Raw genomic sequence first — 19078 nt, 5'->3', positions numbered from 1 at the left:
ATTTCTGACTCTGCACCACATTACAGAGATAAAGGAATTCTCCCTCCATTTTCTGTGTGTGCTAGGTAATAAAACTAGGACTGTTCAAGATGGGACAAAGAGCAAGGGATCCAGGCATGCCCTGCTCCAGCCCACACTGTAGAGCCAGGGCAATGATCTAGCCTTACCCAGCATGCAGACAGGGACAAGCCACACGCAACTTCCAGGTTGTACCCAGCCAAGAAGGGAGCCTGACAAAGACTGCATATAGCTGTTCAATCTGACATATACTCAATGTCTTAAACTGTCTTTAACTCATCCTTCTTTCTCTCTTAGATAAACACACACATACATATACTCTCATAGACCCTGTTTACACTTGGTTTTAAAATATGTCTTGGACGATTGGATCACAAGAGGGCAGCGCTAAATACAAGTGTAAATGATCACCAAGACGCATTGTGATCTAATCACTCAAACCACTTGCCGAGGTGGCCTGGGACGCATTTGACCACATATCTTTTGTAGCGTAAACACTAATGCGTCCTGATGCATCCCCGACAAGGATGTAACAGGATAATACGTCATCAGTGCAGTTCCCTCTTCTGGGTCCTTTTTGGTCTTGTCCTGCACTCTTTTGCAAGTCGGAAATGACTTTGTCCTGCCAGTCTCAACAGTTGGAATAACCTGTACATGTATATTAGTTCTTGAAACATTTTTGTTGTCTTAGCCAGCCTGTGCTAAACAAATCTAGCACTTGTCTGGTGACAGAGACTGACGTAACAATGTAATAATGAAATCTGTACACAAAGAGAGAGAGACACAGCTGGATGCCTTGGAGACGCATGACAGACACAGGTGTAAATGGCGATGTGTCTCGCCTGTCCACTTGTGATCCAATCGCCTAAGATGCATTTTAAAACCAAGTGTAAACAGGGCCATAATGCCTTATAAAAACCTATTCAAATACTGTTTGTTAATAAATGCATTTGTTCATGAAAGATGTAGTCTGATTACTCAGTAAATTGACTTTACAAATTTAACATCCTTTCAGATTAAGTCCCCATTAGAATTACTTCTTTAGATGAATGTTTAGATGAAGTCTTATCATTTTTAATTGACTATAACTGATTATGTATATTCATAAGACGAATAATATATTCACAACATTAAAAAGTTCATTCCCTGAGAATAGCCATAGCTACATGGTGCCTCGTGACAGCATAGCTATAGCTGCTACGCTTACAGACTCCCAAATTTAGATGCTTAGGTGTAAAAGGTACACATACAGTGGCTTAAGTACAGTACCGTAAGCATAAGCATAGTACTTAGATGTGCATGATTCAGAGACTCTCATATACATGATTTAGGTAGAGATGTGTACTGGAAGTGCTGGAGGCCGCTGGAAGTTGCTCTGGATAAGAACATCTGCTAAATGAATGTAATGTAAAGATGCATACATAATTGGCTCAGAGATACATAGGACTTGATGGAGTAGGTGGGAATACTTGTGGTGGAAGGTTATTCTACTCACTGAGTTGAAGCTAGTGGAAATGGTGTTTATGGACATACTTCTCAGCAGATCCCCGGTGTCAAATATCCTGTATCAGTATTTCTCACAAATAATCTTCAGGCAATAAGGAAATGAATGGCTGTATAATGTTCCCTGGAGAAAAATCAGCAAAGTTCAAAGACCAGCGCTACATTCTGGGAATGTGAAACCTTGTCTCATCACAACTGTAAAAAAAAAAAAAAAAACACTCATAAGTGCAAAAACAATAAATTTCAGCTATAAAACTCCATAAAACATAACACGTTCAGTCACTACCTTGAAAAAGTGGCCTGACCTTTGAGAGACAGGAATTCTTTGAGTTTGAGCTGGAGTGTTTGAGATGTGGCGAAAATGAAGGCAAGACCTAGGTGTGACCAAAGAGAGTCACTGTAGGGGATGATACCATTACACTAATCAATAAGAAGTAGAGGTGGGAGTGAGCTACAGACATTCAGTAATTTAGACTATTTTCTTGCATTACTTACAAAAAAAAAAAAAAAAAAAAACAATTACGTGTTTTTGCATTTACTTTCTATTTTAGTGCCTTCGCGTGCTATTTTTCTGTTTGTTATTCCATCAGCTGTTTTCATACTTTAATTCACCTCTTGACATAAAAAGGTGTGTCGTTTTGGAATGAACTATTTTACATTAATGATTGCAACTGGCTGAGGTTTCAAAGAAACCCAGAGTTGTTCTTTTAAAGACCTATTGTTTTGATGCGCCATACTGTGGCGGAACTCGGGAGTGCGTTTCACGCCCACACAATGTCTACGGTTGTGTAATCAAGTTTTAAAAAACAATAATACACTGGCAGGTTTCTTACAACGGGAATCGAGTTAGAGTAGCCTATAGCCTTGCACATGCAATCTTATTTCTGCAAAGACACCGCTGTGAGAAAAAATATCGACAAAAATAACATTTCTTTGATTGTCTGAAGGAAGTTGATATAGACCTCTACTCGATCGTTCGATAGTTCCCTTCTGCATGAGCACGTCCATGCTACGACTACAAACGGAGTAAAGGGAAAACAGAGCTATAGTACAAGGCCGTTTGCATCGCTATTTGAAGCCCCCACATTTATTTTTACCGTTAGTGCAAACAAACATCATTGTTCAAGGAGCTCGCACCATTCCTCGCACGCAGATTAGAAGTGATGACAGTAACATGCAAAAATAGACTTCATGATCTTATATAATGGTCATAAAATACAAAGTCATCGCCTAAAGGCTGTTATACTTTATATACTTTAGGCGAAAATACTTCAAGCACATCCCATTCTCCCCACACCGAAGTGTCAACTGACTGGTACACGCACAGGGATGTTCGTGAAGACAGGTAAATTATCCAACGACAATACCGTATTTTCTTCCGCGTTGGCACAGTAAGCCAATAGCTTTGAACGCTGGGCAGCCACATCACTCTCACGTACGGCAGACTTCAACTCGCTTACGTACGGTGTCAACGCATCAATGCAACATGGGAGCCCTCTGAACAAGCAGAAGAATTAATGTAGAATAAGTTTCATCAGCCAACTGTTTACTACGGTTGGCAAAGGAGCAAAAGCTCCGGCAGGGTCATGAATGCATACGGGCCACTAATTTTCGTGTTTTCTTGCTAGGTAAAATTATTTGGTTGCATGCGACTTTATTTATATAGTTGCATTTTAAAAAATCAGACCTAATTGCAGTTTCAATTATGAGGTTATTTAAATTCCTGTTGACAAACGTTGCTCCGAAAATAGAATATTACTCCAGATTCTCTCCTTCGCCGCTCTCTATCAAGCAATTTTTGGATTTTGGTAAGTCACGTAAGACTAAAGCTATGGATGGCTGCTGTTTTTTCATTGCGATGTGATAAACAATGTGAATTAACAGCTTTAAACTGCATAACAGTCTGCACATTGATTAGACGGTTACTCTAAACTGTATGTTAATATTGACATTTAATCGACGCTTATTGTGTATTAATTGTGAATATTCATTAGACAAATATTCAAATAACATTTGTGAAATGCAGGAGTAATGTGCGAAAACATGCGGATTAGCCTGTGACAGCGGGGAACAAGAACTGGTTCCAGTTCCAAAAATACTTTTGCTGGAACCAGTGCTGTTGTTTTCAGCATTTTAAAGTTTTAAATTATTGGCAGCTTTTTAGGTGGAAATGAGCAGACTGTTTCACCTACGTGCATACAGCTCTGCTAAATTATGCGTTGAAATCGTTGTTGTGGACAAGGAAGGAGGAAGTGCAACGCTTAGGCCAAAGTAGATGCAAAGCAGAGAAATTGCTCTAGGGATAGACTTACTGTGCGGTACGAAACCAACACCAGCAAGCTGCTTTGTCACCGAACACAGGGGACCTAATTTTGCGACGTGTTTGCTCAGGGTATGTTCTGTGAAGTTTAATACTGTGTTCTACAGTATCAGCATTTTAGGCAGCTGTCATCTGTAACTGACTTAGGAAAACATGTCGCAGTCATGCGTTCAGACAGTCTGGAGGCGGGTCATTATTCTTTATCTCAACTGTTTTCGCGGCTCGTCTGCCACGCCCCCAGTCGCGTCTCCGTTTGAGTTTTTAATGGTTATGTAGTTGGAAGAATCAGTGGTTCTGAGGAATGGTTCTCGGGTTTGGATGCAGTGGAAAGTAGGGAGAGGGAATGCTATTCTAGGAACAAGCGATAAGGTCATCTTAAAATTATAGCCCGGTGCTTTTTGGCAGGCTTGAGGATCTTAACATTTCCCAGTTGCATTAATTTAGGATGCGTTTATGGGGGAAAGAATGTGCTGCCTTTAAGGATGTGAGCACGTGTGGATCATACAGAATCTCTGAGTACCTATGGATTCTGTAGACTGCCTTTGTGAGAGCTGTTGAGTGAGGGGGTTCCTGTATGAAGTTCAGGTGTGGGTGTGCCCACCAGCAGCCAATCATGGCTGAGAAGTTTGTCCTTCCCCTGACCATCCTCCAAAGCTCAGGTTTCATAGCTGGAAAGACTTCACTAGTCAGTGTGACAGTGCTGTATTTATGGAAACTTTCACAAGGACAATCTGTGCCAAGATGTTTTCCATCCCTTTAGCCAATCTGGTTAAAGACCCTAGGGCTGGTGGGAACCATGTGCCTATTAGAATGTGTTGTGTTCTGTTACAGAGGACCCTGAGTTCAGGATGCCACCTCTGTGATTTGTCACACTTTGTACTCCAGCTGCACTGAGTCATACTGTGGATGCGATCTGAAATGGAAAGGCTTATTTCTGAACTTGACTGTTGTTAATTGCAAATGTTGTCCTGTTTTATTGTATTGTTTGGTAACACATGTCTACTATATTCCACCATACTGCACTGGAATATTATTAACTGTGCAGTCCTTTGGTACATACTGTGAAAGAAAAATCTCTGAAGATAGTAAAGATCATTCATTGTGACTGTGGCTTTCTCAGAAAATTAATCAAACACCTTTTCTTCATTATCCTTTCAGTCGACACTGATTTCCCAACTCGGAGTGTTGGGTATGGCTTGCAGTTCAGTGTTTCCTGGGACTGAATCACCAGTTGCATTTAGTCCAGTTTATGGAAATAGAAACTGCAAGGGTTATCTTCTTATTAATGGCATCCCCATAGTGATTAATACTGTTCACTTCGTTCTTTCTCTCTTAGATGACCACACACACATACACTCTCATAATGCCTCATAATCCTATCTCTGTGACTGAGTACATTTAACTCTTAATGAGGTCAAGGAATTACTGGTATCCATAGATACACAGACAGACTCAATGTGAAGGAGGATACAACTGCACTTTGGAGCAATTTTTGGAGCGGTTTTTGCACCACTCACCTTCACCAGGCTGGTTGTCTTTTTTCATTCAATAAACCTGTGTATTTAATATTAATTAATTTTCTCATAGGCACATACAGGACACATACAGATATTAATCTTATGCAGGCTGGTCCCTTGTTTGTGTTGTGTGACCAAAGCTATATTTTGATTTTGCCTGCAGTTCATGAAATGCATTTGGTTCAATGTGGATATATTTGTAATTAGAAGCTGACAGCTCACAAACCCCAGCAGCTATCAGAACTATGGGGGAAAACCTCCCATAAAATCATCTTAGTTGTCATCCTGATATACATTTTGATGGATTTCACCTCAGCAAAATGATATCTAACTTATGCGGCCATGTGAAAGTCATAGAGTTCCAGATTTTTAAAAATGTATGTAATGTATGCTTTGTACTTAGATTGACTTGTATTGTTTGGTATTTTTGGTTGTATATGTACTGGAAGATATTTTGATGAACCCTGTTAACTGTTTTTCTCTCTGCTATTTGAGTAATTTTGTACAATCTTCCTTGACAAGAACACACCACCCTTTGTAAGAAATAGCCCAGCTGGATGTCTCTTCAAATATTTTTTGCCAGATTTGAATCGTTTGAATGGAGTTTTATAGCATAGGAATGCCCTGTACATCTCTATATGAATCAAGCCTGAGCCTCCCTGTTGGGCCCATTAGCAGTCCTAAATAAATGCAGCCAGCATAGCATTCCAGTGTTTCATTTCCTTGTTTGATTTTGTCTGTTTCACTTACTGTTTTGCCTTTCATTTACTGGGATCTGACAGCATTTGTTCTGCAGTGCCAGGCCCTGTTGTTTCCAAGGGATCCATATGGAAATTGAATAATTTGTAATATATTGAGAAATATGTTGCAAAACCATTAAAATAGAATAATACAATATATCAAAATTGCAAAAAAAACTTTATAGTGTAAATATGTAAATATATATATCTATATTTGGAGAAAGATACTGTCCAACAGTGGCATGTCAGTGGTCTTATGACTTCTGTTCTCTCCTGCTGCAGTAGATGTAGCCCAAAAGTATTTTTCTGAATAGTTCATAGTTTTATATTAATTTTAAAAAGTAAAGCTGGCAAATCTGTGCTCTGTTTATATTGTGTGCACAGCATGGGTGCCCCTGATAATACAGATGGAGAAATCCCCTCCACTCTCCTCAACTCAGTGTAGCAGGTGGCTGGTAGCACACAAGTAGTTCTGTGAAATGGGGTCAGCTGGAAGAGTGTGTGTAGTTTGAACAATATTACATTTGACGGTTTTGAGGAAATTGAGATGAATGTCATACTGTTCACACTCACCTTAGTCGCCTTAAGTGTGTATGTATTTATGACACTGAAGATTTCTAAGTGGTCACTCTTGTATACAGAGAACTGTATTTACTCCCCTTTAGAAAGTATGGAAGTAGTAGCATATACAGGGTAAGGTACTTCCGTACTTTTCTAAATAATACTATGGATTGTTTCGTTGGTTGTTTGTGCTTAATTAAACAAACATTAATCAAGTGAGCACTCAATTGAAATAATCAATTGTTCTTACTTCTGAGGGAATTCTGAAAATTTGTAAGATTCCAGGAGATGTTGTGTGTGTGTGATTGACAAAACAGTGTGGCTCTCCTACGTGTGTGTTGTCATGGACAGATTGCCTCCTCCATGTGAACAAAGGCCACAGCCTTCTTCTCTCTTCTTCTTCCATCCCTCTTTCTCCCTCATTCTCTGTCCCTATATCTCTCTGTATCTCTATATCCTTTTCCTCCTGCTCTCTCTCTTTCTCCTTCTTCTCTCACCCTCTCCTTGCCCTCGTTCCCCAGGTCGGGAAAATGCATGTGAGAAAACCTCCTACATGTTCTTGCGGAAGGAGCTGGCTGTGCGACTGGCCAACACCATGAGAGAGGTCAATCTGCTGCCTGATAACCTGCTCAGCCAGCCCTCTGTCAAACTGGTGCAAGCATGGTAAGAGTGTGAGCTTTGGGGGATTTGGTGTAAGATGACGAGAGGAGAGGTAAGGGGATGGAGGTGTGAGAAATATGGGTTCAGCTTCTGGTGCTGGGTGGTGATGGATAAGCATTGTGACTGTGATGCAAGTTTTGCCTTTCATTTACACATGAGGGGAGTGGCTGTGAATAAGCACTGGACATGTGCTGAGTAAACTGAGTATTGTGTCTTGTGTGTACATTTCAGGTACATGCAAAGCTTTGTGGAGCTGCTGGGTTATGAGAACAGAGGGCCGGAGGATGCCCACACCCTGAACGAGTAAGTGGGGCAGTCTGTCATGACCTGTTGTGACCTTTTATGTTTATCTTCGATATAACCTTCAAGGTAATGAAATGTTCTCATTATGTAATTATCATGTTTTGTGACTTAAACCACTTATATATAGGTTGTTTGTATCATTTGGTCTGTAACATAAGAATGTTGTCTATCTTCTGTCCACATGTTTGCCATCCAGCCAGCTAGCGAGTTAGTAAGTGCAGAAAAGACACCAGTGTGTATAAAAATCTAAAATAAAGTTATAGCTTTGCATATATGGCATTTTTACCATGGCCATGTTTAAGTGCAGGAGGATGCTTGTGAGTAGAAACGAGGAATTACTTATACAGTAGCTTTTTGCTGTGACATAGTGCCAGTTGCTAGGTGATGTAAATTATTGTTTTTATTGCCTATGGCATTGAGCTCAGGGAAGTGTTGCATCACTATTATATAAATTTTCAGGTCTTCAGCCCAGCTGGCTGCAGACTGGAAGCAGATCATTGCATGATACATCAGAACCTCGAAGACATTGGGTGGTGTGAGCAGGTCAGACAGATGTAGGTGTGTTAGGATCACCAGTGCAGAGCAGTTTTTAGTGCTGTAGAATGAAGTTGTGGTTATGGAGATGTGGTTGTGGGAAATGCAGTCTCCTGCCAAGGTCCACAGCTGGTGTTTTCCTGGATAAGCATGCAGTAAATGGCTTGCAGACTGTAAGAAGCTTTGGATAAACACCTCTGCTAAATTGATGAGTATTTAATGGTGGACACTGGAAAGAGAACACCAATGTTGAAGGGAAGGGACAAAGAATGCAGGTAATTTTGGTCTGGCATTAGAATATTTAGCTTTTCTAAAGTATCCTGAAAGCATCTGAATGCTTGTCCTGAGAATGGAATGATAGTCCTTGGGGGAGTCCATCTTAAATAGTACTAAAGCTTTGATTTTAAAAAATGCAGACAACAAATGCATAGACTTTAACTGCATAGTCGCAGGCAAGAGTGTCACTTTCACAGCTCAGTTCACATTGTCTCCCACTTGTGTGGTGTTTCACATCAGTCTTACGTCTATGAAAAATACTCTTTTCTGGAGACTTTGCAAAAAATCTTTTCCAAACTGTCATAAGAGGCACAGTCCAAGTCCAAGTGTAGTTTTTTTCCATTTATGCTGGTACTTACAGTCTCTTATGGTTACTCTGTCTTTTATTCTGAATTTTCGTGGTTGTTGAGGAGTAGGCCAGGTAGCTAGCCTAATTGGTGGGTAGTGACATTTGCATACACCTTACATGCGCGATATGTAAATTATGGAAGTTTGTTATTTGTTATGCGTGGCTTAATAGATGAACAAATGAGATACATTAACCAACCCCCAGAGTCTGATTCTCTGGGAAAGATTCTCCACTCTCAAAGTTTGAGTGTTTTATAAGAGCATGTTTTAAATTTTCATGAGGTTATCATCTCAACCTAAATATTGGGACAAAGAGAGTCCCAGCCACACCTCTGTGACTTGGGACCGCCATGATTTTATCCAGTGTCGGGCTCACTGTTTTAACCTTTTCTCTTAGTGTGGATGGCAAGACTAAGCTCTTATTGTTGATTGCAGGCAAATGGCAGGCATGAATTTAAGGCTGATTATAAGAGAATGGCAAGAGTACCTTCAGAATGTCAGTTCATAAGTTCATTAGACCTTTGACATGGCTCCCTCTTTGTGTAAATTTAGGGTGAAAGAAACACATGGTCTCTCTGTGCCACACTCAACCTTCACAGAAGCTGTGAGAGTTAAATTTTTATTTCTTTGTCAAACACCTGTCTGCCCTGAACACTCAGTTGTTGTGCCAGAGAAAAAGTGCTGACACAGTTTTGGTAGATTGAGGGAAAACCTCTGTAATCTGATACAGTTTTGATGACAACAAAAATCTGTTTTCGTCTATCATGTTGAGATTTTCAAAGGAGGAAAAGCCTATTTGTTCTGTCTTATTCTGTTTGTTCAGCAATTTCTTAAGTCAGGACCTGGTGAGATTTGGAGAAGGGATTTAGTATTATTGTTTCACACTCTGTGAATTTGTAGTATTTTTATGTTCTCTCCACTTGAAGCTGTGTTCTTTTAACCAGCATGGTTGTTTTTCTGGTTTCTTTTCTGTCATTCGTTCTTAACTTTGAATTGTGTTTGCTACTTGAGTATATTCACAATTCGTTGTTGTACTGTTATACTTACATATAAAGTTCAATCCTACCAGTTGCATAAGGGTGATACCCGGGGGTGCAGTAGAACTATGAACTGTGCAAGGCTATGATTTTGCTTCCCTTGCAGAACATTATTGTGTTATCTTTTAGCAAAGTGTTTTAACTGCATACATAAAATCAACATAAAATCCAACAGTGTTATTGAGTTACAAAATGTGGGTAATGGTATCTGCTTAGAAAGTAATTGATATGATTAACAAGCAGAAGGTACCGTGATGGTCTGCGGTCTAAAGACTGTATTGAGAGAGTTGAGAAGATTAACATTTGAACATTTGATGGGGTCATAAAAATAAAAAAACACTTTTTTAAAGTCTCTGCCACCTTCCTTAGTCTCTGATTGGCTTTTATAAGATGAGTAATACTGTTGTCCCGATGTTGTCATAACATGAAATACCTCCCCTAAATTGCAGCACCCCTTTCTGTGTTACAGTTTCCTGGAAGTTTTGATCAAGATCCGGAACCGGCACAATGATGTCGTACCTACCATGGCCCAGGGTGTGATAGAGTATAAAGAGAAATTTGGCTTCGACCCATTCATCAGCAGCAACATCCAGTACTTTCTTGACCGGTTCTACACCAACCGGATATCGTTTCGGATGCTCATCAACCAGCATAGTAGGTCATCAGCAGGAATATCATAGCCAATAGCCAACAGTGACATTGAGTTTCCGTACCAATAATGTGTTTACAATCTTTTTCAAACATTCTTTAACAAAACCTTGTAGTCCCAGAGTCAAGGATTAGTCACACAGAAAATGATGTCCACCACTATCAACATATATATATATATATATATATATACATTACGGTATCTGCCTCCAGTCATTGTTGTAAAAGTGCCCGTTTTAAGTGCGGGCTGAGCCCTATGGCATGGGTTCAAAACCAGGCAAATCATTTGCTGAAAAGGACCAGGAGCCTACATGAGTGCATAGGGGAGGGTAGGTTGGCCAGGTCCCCTCATTGCTGTAGCACTTGGGTGAGTGCCTATGATCTATGATTACTTAGACAGCATTAGGAGGATACACCTATTCCCCAAAGGGATTGTTAAAATCTTATCAACAAGAAACTCAAGCTCATGTATCAGAGAATTTGGTCGCACAGTTTCTTGTCTTGCATACTGCACTTGGCCAGCAGTGTTAGCAAGAGCAAAGTACTGCGTAATACATAGACATTTAAAACTCCATAGCTTAGCCGGTAGTGGAAAACACAAGATGTGTCTAACCTGAAAATTCAAATGGAAGGTAACTTACACTCGCACAGAGCCAAATATTTAAATATCAAGATACTGTAGTTGGTGTTGTATCTAACTCAGTTACCAAGTTATTAGTTTGATAGGGATTTGATGGTAGCTAGCTATGTTCACATTTTGTTTTCCATTTTAAGCACATTGTAACACGTATTGTTTTTTTGCCTGCACTAATCTATAGTTGTTTGAGGTGATCTGATGAGAGTTCTCTGTACTTGTGATAGCATATCTCATGAGCCGCCTTGTATTGCAGCTCTCCTGTTTGGCAATGATACAAACCCTGCACACCCCAAACATATTGGCAGCATCGACCCCAATTGCAGCGTGGTGGAGGTCGTGACAGGTGAGTGTGATTGACACTCTTTCAGGTAGCGCCGCAGAAGAGATGGTGTACATTCCCTGTCTTGCCTGTCTCCTTTTTGCAGTGGTTTCTCATGTAAGGAATGAATTCATAAGTTTAAAGATTTCAAACTATACAAATAGTTGTAACGTAGGAGTTTTGCTCCTATGTCAATATGAATATGTGATCGTGATATTGTAAAACGTGTTCCATCTAGTTACCTCCTGCAAAGCATCAAAGAGAAATACTTTGGGGGTTGGCCAACTTGGTAATGAAAGATCCTTTACTGGGTCTTTTCTCCTGTCATTAAGGAGTGAAATTGTGGCCGTATTTAGGATGTCCTGTTGTGTGTCCATGGAAGTTTGCAATATCACTGTATTTTCTCATGTTCTGTAACTCTTTCATTTCTCAGATGCCTATGAGACAGCCAAGATGCTTTGCGAACAGTACTACATGGTTGCTCCTGAGCTGAAGATCCAAGAGTTCAATGGTAAGAGAGTATGGCTGACTAGTATCATGCCGTGGGCATCCACTTCGTCCAGTGTTAAAATACCGTTTAATTAGCAACAAGTTAACACAAGGTGACTCCAGTTCCTACCTAGTCACTGACTCCATTAAAAGCCGGGTGCATAGGCCCAGATACCTCTGCGTCTGCTCAGGACTGAACTCAATACACTGTGATATAGAGTTTGCTCCGAACAGTGAAATACTGCAGTTGCATTAACACTCTAGGGCCTGTGATGCTACCAGGCTCCTATCTGAGATTCCAGACTAGGTCGGACTCCACTCAGTTAACGAACCCTGAGAGACCAGACCATCATACATACATGCTGACCTCCTAAGTCAAGAGTCCAGAGTCCAGACAAGAGTCTAGACCTTCACACACATAATCTTGTCTAACCCTGATAACATATCATCACACACATACTGACCTCCTAGCCTCAGAAACCACACCATCACATATAAACTAGGGTCCAAAATTATTGGGACACCTGGGCATTTTGTGGTTAAGTGTGGATGTGTCCCTGTAGCTATTAGTTTTATCACTCAAACCTAATTTATGGTGTGGCGAACACTCATACTGAAGCCTATATAAACCTAACAAGGTTGGAACATGATCACAGAAGATGAAGCTGAAATTGACACTGACATAAATATGACTTTCCCAATGTCTGATGGAATATGCAGCAAAAATATTGTGGGTTTTCAGAAAAAAAAGTGAGTGTCCCAATAATTTTGGACCCCAGTGTAAATCCTGCAAGGACATTCTTCAGAATAAGTCATTTAAAAGATTGATGTGAAACTCCTTTTCCTGGCATTGCTAAGAGGAAAACTGAACAGTTTTCAAAATAAAAGAATGAAACCATGACCACAATAGCAGCAGTTTGCTGTGCTCAGCTGTTTTGAGTTAATTCAATTTGTATGGGTAGAGATCTGAGAAGATGAGAAACCAGGGGTCAGATTTTTCCTGTCATGCCCGGAGACTTTAATCTGACTCTTGGTTGGGCGGGATATTTCTACACATAACACACGTTCATTGAGATTAGCTACACTCCAATAGGCTCATTCTTTCAAGGTAATAGTTCTGTGATTACTCACATGGCTCTCAACTGCCATTGCAGTTAGGTTCATCTTGGGTCTTGAATCTGGACTGTAGTTCTTGTAGTTCCATTAGTTATGTTAAATGACTTGGTTTCGTGGAAGTTGTGTTTGGTTTTGTTTTTTTTTATACCAAGCATAGAGGAAATTTATTGAGGAGAGTTATCACATTGGCTGCATTTTTACATAGATGTATGGCATGCAAGTAACCTTATATGGGTTTTAGTCCATGAATTGGCTCAAAGCCACGTTGCTGTCCTGAAAAGGGTTTCAGGACTAGACAGTGTGTCTGGAGTGGACTCTATTTAGTGTTCAATCTGCCCTAGGTTCACTCTGTCTCTCTGGAGTTCACCTCATCCATCTAGAGACCTAGACCTTCTGACTCGATGATTCTTAGAGGATAAGGAAGTGCAGTTGACCAGTTAGAGGAGAGTGGGAAGTATGGTTGACTTGTTTGCTGTGATGGAAAATTGACCCTTCAAATTTCAGTCCCTCAAAGAAAATGTCCTTGTCAGAGTTTCTACAAGATGTCCTGGCAATATGAGGGTGACAGTCCAGTCAAAGACCCCAGAGCAGGGACCAGTCATTGGACAGTGTGGAGCTCAGGAAAAGGCATTGTACTGCTTTAGTCTAAGGAAGAATGCTAAGGGGATTTAACTGGAGTATTTAATATGAGTCCAATAATTATACTTCAACTTAATTAACATATATCAATAGAGAGAGGATGTTATTATGGAAAGCAGCTCAAGGTAAACGTCTCACTGACACTAGAAAGCATTTTTCAAACAGTGAAAGGTGTCTCTCTAGATTCACTTGTTATTTGGGAAGTGCATCAGTCCTCTGATTCAAGTGACATGATCAATAAACAAAGAAGCCTTTGCATTAATAAACAGAGGGATTTGAATTTTAATGCAAAGAGAGAGTCTCCAAGACAGTGACATGTTTTCATGATAAGCAAAGGTCTGCTTGTCACTGTTAATGCAGTATGACTGTGTTAGGTGGCTGGTGAAGACTCAGAATCAGTGTATATCTCCATGTTTTTCAGCAAAGGCACCCAACAAGCCCATCCAGACGGTGTATGTACCATCTCACCTGTTTCATATGTTGTTTGAGCTCTTCAAGGTGAGACTTCATCCATATGCTCTTTCAGCTCTTCAAAGCATGTCTTATTCGACATAATATATGAACTCAGAGTTGATCAAGGACCCCTTTGGCCTAGTACAGGTGTATCACATCAGATGTAACAACATGAAGTTTGAATGTGTTGAAATGGAATGTGTGTAGTTAAAGTAACTATAGTCGGCACTCAAGCCTTTAGTGCTATGATCACATAATTCTCAATGTCGCAATTGGGCATTTGGTTGTAATGGCTTAACAGACTCGCTAGCTTTACCTGCTAGTTGGTACCTCGTCTGGCCAACCTTTGGAACTCTGTCATGCAGTACTTCTAATATTGTTGACTCTGTATGGTTTTTCACTTGTGTTTTATTGTACCTCACTTGTAAGTCGCTTTGGATAAAAGCATCTGCCAAATGAATAAATGTAAATGTAATGATTTTTATCTTTATGCTTTATACTTGTAGAACTCTATGCGGGCCACTGTGGAGCTGTATGATGACAAGTTGGAGGGTTTGCCTCCAGTGACAGCACTGGTGACTCTGGGAAAGGAAGACCTCTCCATAAAGGTCAGTGACCAGTTACTGTCCTCCATTAGGAATGGACTGCCTGTAAACAGAGATAGACTCCCACTGGCCACTATCCTCTATCAGGAATACATTCCTCATGTCATAGGTGTCAAGTGTTTTTTATTTCTTTTTATCAGAGGGATACATTTTTTGTAACCATAGGATCCACTGTGCATATTATAGCTGTAATTTGCCAATGCCAGATACATGTATGAACTCATAAGGTATTCAACTTATTAGGTTACATTTGTAAAATTGTTTTATGTGTTTTCGTTCATAAATGCCATGGTAAGTGTCAGGAGGATCTTTGGGTGCATGTGAAAGTCCTTTTTGTAGAATAATAGAATTTTAGCAATTGAAAAGTATTTGAATGTTTTGGCTTATAGCATTCTGTTGTAATTTTAATGAAGCAGAGCAAATATTATGTCAGGCTAGGCATGTACTGTGTTACATGTGTGTACAAAGTGCAAAGTTGAACAGAGCTGGCATGTTACGGTACAAGTAAATACAATAGGTAAGGTATGGCAAGGTGAACCATATGTCAGCAATTTTTCCTGTATAGTACAGTTACAAAGTATAGTAGTATAACCAAAGAAGATAAGCAAAATCAACAAAATGTACAATATGGAATGCACAACACAAGCAACACAAGCAAATTTTTTTTTTACAAAAATGACCATGTTGTTCTTTCAACAAAATTTCAGTCTATATTAGAACTATACTTTTCACATTCATCTCAGTCTTAAGAAACTTTGCTGTGACCTTCCATGGATTTCTATTTCAATGGGGTGTAAAAATGAGTTAACATGCATCCAAAATCCATTTCTCATCCACCATCATGGATAAGGGCAAAGATCTCACAAACCAAAAGAGACAAATGGCTGTTGACATTTATAAATTCAGTAATGGGTACAAAAAATAAATGAAAATGAAATGTTCCACTTTCTGCTATTATGACAATAATTCAGATGTTTAAAGGAACTGAAACAGTGGCAGAGTGAGGACCATGGTTAGGGAGGCAAAGAATAATCCAAAGCCACAGGTGGAAAATTTCAGAACTTGGTTGCATCTTTGGGTCATCAAATGTCCAAATATACAATTAGACACCACTTCCATGCCAACAGGCTGGAAGCGTTGCCAGGAATTGGGTACTATGCTCAGATGAGATGGAAATAGAGCTCTTTGGCTATGCATACTAGCAGTGGATTTGGCATCAAAAGGAGGATGCATATGCAGAAAAGAACCTACTGTAATACAAGACATTGTAGTGAATCTGATGTTATAGGGATGTTTGCCTCCCCTGGTCCTGAGGCCATTGTGAACGTCAGCAGCATCATGAACTCTTCCAACTACCATGACATTTTAGCCAAAAACCTGGTTGTCTTTGTCAGGATGTTGAAACTTGTTGACACTTGGTGGCCACTTGGTGACCCCACGTGCACATCAACATCCACAATCAAATGATTACATGACCACAAAATCAACATTTTTCAGTGGTCATCTCAGTCTCTGTACTTGAATCTCAGTGAAAACCTGTGGTTTGTTATCCAGTTAATCTTTATCAATCCCTGGTTTAACACCTTGTCGCTGTGATGCTATCAAACAGTGTGGATTATCCAGGATTATCAGTTGACTCAGCAGTAAAGAGCTGTTGAAAAGGTGAGGTTGGTAGTGTGGTTTGAAACTGTAAGGATTCATGCAGATAAGTACAGTAATGATAGTTTAAGCATGCCATAGATACAACCATAGATATCCATGATATAGTAGAAGCACAGACATGGAAGATGGTTACTGGCCTCCACAATCTGGTTTGGACCTGACAATGATTACTAATACAAGGGGCCCAGGCATTTTTTGTCTTTGCTGCTGACTGAGAGAAACACACATTGGTTGCTCATTATGGACACAGATACATACACAAAAACAGTGTCAGTATTTGCATTTTAGGTTATGCTCCATTTCGTCTTTTGGGGAGGTGTAGTTGCTGTCTTCAAAAGGATGAGAAAAACAGCTTTGAAACGTCCCAAGCTTCCCCTGAGTTTGCCTAGGCAGAACTGTTAGACAGCATCAGAAAGTCCACTCATCCTACAGCAGGTTGCACACTTTACTTTCTGTTCGTGTGACGGACGCTTTACAGCAGGCAGCCCTGGGATGACCTTTGATTTTGTCCAGGCTCAAAGTGACCCTCACACTATTGTGCTGCCATTGATCTATGATTTCTCTCTACATATCCCTAGATCAGTGACAAGGGCGGAGGTGTTCCACTGAGGAAAATTGACCGCCTCTTCAACTACATGTACTCCACTGCACCCTCCCCCAGCCTTGAACCCACGCGAGCTGCCCCGCTGGTAACCACCTCCTGTTGACCCCCGTCATTTGTGTTCATGTCGTGTGAGGAACTGATTGACAGCGGCTGAAACTTGTCCAATCATGTTTGTGTGTTAGTGTGTGTGCATACATGTGTACATGTACATATGCATATGTGTGCAAATTTGGGGTGGTGTTTGACCCATGTTTTCTGTGTCCTCAGGCTGGGTTTGGACATGGCCTGCCCATTTCCAGACTCTATGCACGTTACTTCCAGGGGGACCTGAACCTCTACTCCATGGAGGGGGTGGGGACAGATGCTGTTATTTACCTAAAGGTGGGTGTGGCTTTCTTGCAAGCTTCTGCTTAGTTTAAGTTCTGTAAGTCATGGCTATGTTCGTTTCTTATTTTAGGTTCTCTAGTTCAGGCCTGAGTTTGGTTAATTTGGGGTCTGTGGTCCAAGCCTGTATTGGGCTAGTTTGGGTCTAGAGTTTCCAAGGAAGGCTGAAAACCTAGACTTTGTTGCTGGTGTCTGATTGTGGTTTCCATTGGTGACCCCTGTGATCAGTCCAAAATTACTGTATGCTTGTAAATGGATTTTCTCCACAGTGCCCATGGTATGTTTTCATGGTCTGGATTCAAAAATTCAGACTCACTTGCACGATACAATGTGTTGTCACCAGGGTGAGGCTGTCTGTGACTCTGATTGGTTCCTGCTTGCAGGCTCTCTCCAGTGAGTCTTTCGAGCGACTCCCTGTCTTCAACAAGTCAGCCTGGCGACACTACCAGACCGGCCCTGAGGCAGACGACTGGAGCAACCCCAGCAGTGAACCCCGAGATGCATCTAAGTATAAGGCCAATCGATAGCTCCTCTGCTTCTCACATCTGCCCATGTCCTGTCGCCACAGCAACTGCCAGCCAACGTGAGCCTGCATGCTGATATTGAGTCGTTGTAGTGGTCTCCTGTCCCTACACATCAACAGAGGGCTTTACATTATGTGACAACCAGCGGGGAGGGGAGGGGAAAAGGAAGACCCGATCTGTGTTGCTATTAGTGGGCGCTTGTAGGACTGAGGAATTGTTACTGTTTCAGTAGTGACCAAAAATAGGACTGTCCCAAAATCGAGTTTGCAAACAGATTATTTGTCAAGTTCAAGCTAAATAGACCTAAACCATAGCATAGCAAATGCATGCATACATTCTCACAAAGACAGGGTGCTGTGTCTTTGGTCTGTTAAGTGTTTCATCTGTAGGGCATTTTTACAGGGAAACCAGAAGGGTTTATTTTTGTTGTGGAAACTCACACAGTAGGGCAGGTTTTAGAGATGGCAGAAAGTGAAATCATATCCTCTTCAGTGGTGTTTACCAGAGTGTTTCTGCACCTGAAAAGTTATATATTGAGTAAAGACAATATTGGGGATTTAGAGCTGCAACCTCAGGAATGATTGGCGGTGTAAAATGCATACTGTTCTGCTTGTTACTTGATTCTTTAGGAGATATGGTTTCCACTGCCCCATCCATTTTGTGCAGTATTATCAAATAAAAGGGACATTTTAATAACATATTTTTTGGGACTACGCAAAAATACAAAATATATGAATTAACTAGAATTTTCTGTCTGTTTTGTGTTCAGGTTCCCCATAATACCATGTTATAAAGCAACTTCTGTGATATGCACAGTCTTGGATTGGAACATCAAATCTATTTAATTGCCCAGTTATTTACTAAATATACTGTTTTGACCACACAGTGAAATAGGATGTTCGGACTCGATTATGGCCAAATGGTGAATCAAGTAGGTCAGCCTCCATTATGACCATACATTGAACCAGGGCAGTCAGAATTCAGATAAACGTTGTGAATGAATAGTGCAAGCTACTGTTTGTCAAAAGCTTTAGTAAATGCCCAAGCTGCATAAATGGGTGGAAAGTAACAAAAACCTTCTTAGATAAGACATTAAAACAAACTTCCCTGCCATTTTTGTACTATTCCAGGAATATCTGAGTTTCCTCTAATATTTGTTGTTGATAAGGAGCCCTAAGATA

General features: G+C 40.5%; 1 protein-coding gene across 2 annotated transcripts; it reads left to right on the top strand.

Moving 5' to 3' along the window:
* The first annotated feature begins 2821 nt into the window (after positions 1–2821).
* LOC118774307 (pyruvate dehydrogenase (acetyl-transferring) kinase isozyme 3, mitochondrial) lies at positions 2822–19064 on the top strand. Of its 2 annotated transcripts, none has more exons than XM_036523562.1 (11): positions 2822–2866; positions 7181–7322; positions 7551–7622; positions 10287–10471; positions 11356–11445; positions 11855–11932; positions 14087–14163; positions 14625–14726; positions 16964–17074; positions 17257–17370; positions 17757–19064. In XM_036523562.1, the coding sequence occupies exons 1-11, from the start codon at positions 2851–2853 to the stop codon at positions 17898–17900; spliced, it is 1131 nt and encodes a 376-aa protein (XP_036379455.1). In that variant the 5' UTR covers positions 2822–2850; the 3' UTR covers positions 17901–19064. The 2 variants fall into 2 exon arrangements, with proteins under 2 accessions (XP_036379455.1, XP_036379453.1); XM_036523560.1 differs by lacking the exon at positions 2822–2866 and adding an exon at positions 2970–3329.
* The last annotated feature ends 14 nt before the right edge of the window (positions 19065–19078 follow it).

Source organism: Megalops cyprinoides, chromosome 3, assembly GCF_013368585.1.
Source record: "Megalops cyprinoides isolate fMegCyp1 chromosome 3, fMegCyp1.pri, whole genome shotgun sequence".
NCBI classification, from domain to species: domain Eukaryota; kingdom Metazoa; phylum Chordata; class Actinopteri; order Elopiformes; family Megalopidae; genus Megalops; species Megalops cyprinoides.
The sequence above is the reverse complement of the archived record's forward strand: the minus strand, read 5'-3'. Positions and strand labels throughout refer to the sequence as shown.

Excerpts from the sequence above, each read along its gene's own strand:
- LOC118774307 (XM_036523560.1), top strand. The coding sequence starts at position 3,227 with ATGAGGTTATTTAAATTCCTGTTGACAAACGTTGCTCCGAAAATAGAA. Across the intron at positions 7,323-7,550 it reads GTCAAACTGGTGCAAGCATG|GTACATGCAAAGCTTTGTGG; the intron begins GTAAGAGTGTGA and ends TGTACATTTCAG. Across the intron at positions 14,727-16,963 it reads AGGAAGACCTCTCCATAAAG|ATCAGTGACAAGGGCGGAGG; the intron begins GTCAGTGACCAG and ends ACATATCCCTAG.